The 5,178-nt window shown below is 46.0% G+C and overlaps 1 protein-coding gene across 1 annotated transcript; it reads left to right on the forward strand.

The window, feature by feature from the left end:
• Positions 1–3,619: 3,619 nt before the first annotated feature.
• Positions 3,620–4,450, forward strand: HAPSTR2 (HUWE1 associated protein modifying stress responses 2; the record flags this gene model as incomplete). The annotated part of the gene is made up of 1 exon (XM_082864312.1): positions 3,620–4,450. The coding sequence occupies one exon, from the start codon at positions 3,620–3,622 to the stop codon at positions 4,448–4,450; it is 831 nt and encodes a 276-aa protein (XP_082720438.1).
• Between the last annotated feature and the right edge of the window lie 728 nt (positions 4,451–5,178).

Genomic DNA, 5,178 nt, shown 5'->3' on the forward strand with positions numbered 1-5,178 from the left:
TCTTTTTCAAAGCTTGGCTTTAATAGACAGTAAGTTTGGGGCCCCAGGCTTTCACTCCCATAATTCTAACAGGGCAATCACGAGTATTCAGCATTTCTTTTTACCCCCCTTGTTACGCATTAAATGATTTCAGTAAAGGAATGTGCAGCATTAATTAGAATTTGTTAGCAGATACCAAGGGGAAAAGTTTCTTCACAACAACTATAGGAGGTGTCATTTGTACAAAGACTTTTTTGTTTTCTTTCCCCATTACATTATCACTGCAATATGTAAGGTAGTGATTCTTTTCATTTAAATTAAGTGGAAAGCTACTAAATCTTGTTTTATTCTCCAAAAAGAATAAGGTTCTTAACACTTATCTTTTAACTTCTTTCATTTCCTAAGGTTGGTGTTTACTTTTGCTTTCAGTCCGACCCATGTACTGATCTGTGTGGTTGTGTATCCAGTTTTGTGTGCCATTCAGCTCTTACAATTACAGGCAACCAAATACTGATATGTAAGGATTGCTTCAGGTGAAAATAGCTACCAGTAATATTGAAAATTATTGACACACTGGGTCCCTTTTTGGTAATGGTACATTGAGAACTGCCAAAAATTAGACTCCTAGGTTTGTGTCCTAACTTATTTCCTAAAACTAATTTTCCCTACTTGATATTTAACCTTAGCTATGACATCAGATTCATGGAAGAATGGGGCAGTGGCCAAGGAATATTTTTTTCCTATAGAAAACTCATTCCTAAACTGTGTCAGTATTTTAAACATCAAAAGTACTTCCATCGAAACACACACAGATAGCATCATTTCCTTACAGCTAGTTAAGATGATCTTTTTTTTGGTTTGGTTTGGTTTCCATTTTCTATTCTTTTTTTAAATTCCTCACATTTTAGACGTTTATAGGAGAAAAACCTCAGATAGGTTATCTTGTAAACACACTCTGCAATCCGAGGCACTGATAAAACATTAAAAATTTTTGGTGTGATTTTTCTGAATTCTCTCTCGTATAAAATCATTTTCTCTATGGAAGGAGTTGGAGGCTAATTGAATTAGAATTTTTCCCGTTCAGTTGTTTTATTTAAATGTGTTAAGGGCAACAGTGAAAAATATTGATTAAGTCTACCATTATTTCTCAGAAAGAACATATTCCCACACAGTTGTCTGGCTCTGTCTATTATAATACTTTGGTGCTATGGTTTAAAAAGTAGTGGGGTGATAATAATTAGGGTGTGCGACACAGAAATTTCAATGCTGGATTCAACATTTCACCATGCAGGGCAGGAAAATTGCCGACCGGGGCTAGTCAGCTCTAAGTACTAATTAACTAATTAATCAGGTGCTGAAACCAAATGAATGGAGGATACCAGCCAGGCAACTCAAGCCCAAGCAGAGGGTTGTTCTCTTTCAGACAGTGCAGTCTTTCTTCTTGGTTTTTTTTTTTTTTTTTTTTTTCTTCTTGGTTTTTAACCCAATCACAAATGAGGGGAGAAAATAAGATATGGTGTCCTACTGTCGGTCATTTCGGTCCAAGTTTTTTACTTAGAGAAGATAAAATAAAAGCATGTGCCTCTTATAATAACTGTGAGGCACCATGTACAGGGCAATCTTAAAGCTCTAGCAAACCTGCTATCTCCTTGACCATGAACTGTTTCAGGGCTGGTATATGTGGGTGTGTGTAGGGCAGTGGGGGGAGAAGGCTCTGCCTTCTTGGGAGTTTTCTTCTACAATTTTTTTTTTAACATAGGAGAATGAGAAACGTATTCCTCCTTTTTGGGCTGATCTTAGGTCTTTTGCCTCATCCCTCGTTTATGTAAATGAGAAGAGTCCAATTACACGTATGGAAAAAGGGTTTAATGAATCGTGAAAAAGCCCGGTTTGCAGAGAAAGGGCACAATCCCCTCTTCTTCTTCTTCTTCTTCTTCTTCTTCTTCTTCTTCTTCTTCTTCTTCTTCTTCTTCTTCTTCTCTTTTATATTTAACTTAGAAACATGTATATCTTTCAAGAAAGTTGAAGCTTAATGTTTATATCATTTTTATATACTAAGTTTCATATTTGGGAATTATTAAGCATATTTTGCTAGAAGATTTAGCTTCCTTTATCTTTGGAAGGCTTTCTGGAGACTTAGCAAATATTCTACAACAAAAATTGCAAAACTTTTTTTCTAAAATTAAAAAAAATTACTTTGGTTCCTCCTATTTTTGATGTTATTCTTAGCTTAGTGATTTTTCTTAACACAGTTTGATCTGGAATTGTCTGCAATGAAAAAAGAACTGCATCATTACAAGGGGTTGTAACTGAACCCAAGGAAAAGACTTCAGTATCACATACAGTTTTAGCTCAATTTTGGTATTCTTATGGTGTTTTAAGTAGCTAGAATTTTTGGAGTGTTGTAAATTAGGTAAACTTTTTTTTTTTTCTTTCCTAAAAGGCACTGAATTTTACACTGGAGCAGAAAATTCCGCATTTGGGATTTCATTTTCCTGTTTTCTTTCCTCTTACTTCTTCATCCTGGAATTTTCAGTAATTGAAAGTAAACCACAAATAAAACCCCCCAACCCATTTCTTTTTTATGACAAAAAACCTTGAAAGAATATGAGGGGAAAAAAATCAATGCCATTTCTGACCGTAACCTTTAGAATTTGATAAGTATGCAACTAGCCTGGAAGAGGCGCTTTACAGGGACAGCAGTAAAGTTCTAGATCACGACTGGAAGTGCTTTCCGGAGACCTAATCCAACAACCTTGTTGGGCACTTGGGGAAACTGAGGCCCGAAAAGCGGGGGAGGGGGGGCCGGGGGGGAAATGACTGATGTGATTTTTTTTTCCTTTACAAAATTACCGCTACGATCCACGGAAAACACTTTTCCTGGGCACCTACTGTGTGGGGGGCATTGCTGGGATTCAGACTGCCTGCCTATTCACGAGGGCCGTGCTCTTTCCACTCTAACCCCCGGCCTTCCCGGATCGGCGCCCTGGATGTGATCGACACCATGAAGTTGCCCCATAATCCTCTCTGGCAACATAGGATGTAAAATTTGATCAGCTCATTGGATGAAGCCGACAAGTCTCAAAAATGTGTGAAAAGGGGGCCAAGCGGTAGGCAGGCGCCGCGTTGAGGCAGCGCTCCAGCCGGCCCCCCTCCGAGTTCCCAGAGCGGCAGCCGCGGCGGAGCGGGGGTTGGGACCGAGCTGCGGGGCCGCGGCGGCGGCGACCGAGCGGCCGCGGCAGCTGCGGGGAGGCCGCGGCGCCGTTGGGGGGCCGTAGGAGCGGACCGCAGGGCCGGAAGGGGGCAGTGAGGCGGCGCCCGCGGCTGCGGAGTTATCTCCGCGCCGTAGCCGGGGGCCGGGCCGGGCCGGGCGGGGCGGGGCGGGGCGGGGCGGGGCGGGGCGTGCACCAGGGCCGCGGGCGGCGCGCGCCGGAACAGTTGGCCTCCGAGCCCCGCCGCCCGCTCTCCCGCCCGCCGGCGCACGCGGAGGAGGTGGCGGTGGCTGAGGCTGCTGAGGCGCCGGCGGCGGCTGCAGAAGGAGGAGGGGAGCTCGGAGCAGGAGGTGAGGTGGAGGTGGAGGAGCAAGAGTAGGCGGAGGAGGAGGCGGCTGTAGCGGAGAGGAGCGGCCAGAAGAAGGAGGATGGAGGAGCAGCCGAAGGAGGGCGAGGCCGAGGGCGAGGAGCACTGGTTCTCTAAGTGGGAGCGCCAGTGCCTGGCCGAGGCAGAGCAGGAAGAGGAGTTGCACCCCGATATGCAGGAGGAGGCGACCCCTGAGGCGGCGGGGCTCAAGAGCGAGAAGCAGAAGCTGTGGCACCTCTTCCAGAACTCAGCTACCGCTGTGGCCCAGCTCTACAAGGATACGGGGTGCCAACAGCCAGGACTCTCCTTGTGGGACCCCTTCCAGAGTGCGGCCATGGCTGTGACCAGCCTCTACAAAGAGAGCGGGGATGCCCACCAACGAAGTTTTGACCTGGGCGTCCAGGTTGGCAACCATCGTCGCGTCAAAGATGTGCTGGAATGGGTGAAAAAGGGCCGGAGCACCATTCTTCGAGAAGATCTGATTAGCTTCCTGTGTGGCAAGGTGCCCCCCGCGACTCTGCCGCCGCGCACCCCGAGGGCGCCCCCGAAGCCACCCGCCGGGGCCCCCAGCCAGGCCGCGGCCACCGAATCCGGCTCGTCGGTGGACGTTGACCTGCAGCCGTTCCACGAGGCCATCGCCCTGCACGGCCTCAGCGGTGCCATGGCCAGCATCAGCGTGCAATCTGGAGCGCCCGGCTCCCCGCCTCAAGGCAGCGGTGTGGCCGGCGACGGCCACCGAAGAAGTAGCTTCCTCGAGGACAACTCGAACCCCATCGACTCCGAAGAAGTGGCCCTCCACCTGGACAGTGGGGGGACCCGCAAGCGCACCTCGGCCCAGTGTGGTGATGGCGACACAGACTCCCCAACCCACAAGCGCAACCGAATGATCTAAACTGATCTAAACCACCTCGTGGGTCGCCAGCCACCATATTGCTCGGCCATCAACTTGCTCGTCAAAAGGGTTCTTGAGACTGTCTCTTCCTTCTCTAAGTTAAACAAAGAGTTCTATCAGTTTGCCACAAAGAAACTTTAAAAGTATACCAGGACAGGCATCGTTATGATTCTGACTTTCCCAAAAATATAATACTAGCAGAGAACAAGTATAATGTAGTAGTTAGCAAGACCGTTTAATGCAGAAGTATCCGGTCAAGCGGGAGCTTGGTTTATCTTGTTCACAGTTATATTTCTTAGCATCTGGCTCAGTTGCTGGTGCTTAATAAATGTTTGTTGACTGAATAAATGTGACCTTATTTAAAAGTCTTAAAGGGGAAGGACTAACAGGTGTTTGCTTGGTTATAGGATACTTTTATCCTTTATTGTTTGGTTGGTTGTTTGCTTTAACCGTTTTTGTTTCGTTTTGTTTGCCAGTTCAATTACATGTTATCAAAATGAAAAACTTGATATTTTTGTGAAATCTGGAGTTTTCCATTTTTGCTCCACTGTACCATGCACCTAATTTCTAGAAAGAAACTGCAAGGTGTACATATTAGCCTGTGAGTTTTCTTTTTTAAAATAGTCATTTTGGTGATTATGTGATGGGGTAAAGTGCTATGATGGTTGGGCAGGTAATACTTGCTATTGAGTCAATTTAATGCTCTTTTTAGGAATATTAAGCCAACA

This window comes from Leucopleurus acutus (assembly GCF_964270905.1).
Source record: "Leucopleurus acutus genome assembly, chromosome: X".
Taxonomy (NCBI): domain Eukaryota; kingdom Metazoa; phylum Chordata; class Mammalia; order Artiodactyla; family Delphinidae; genus Leucopleurus; species Leucopleurus acutus.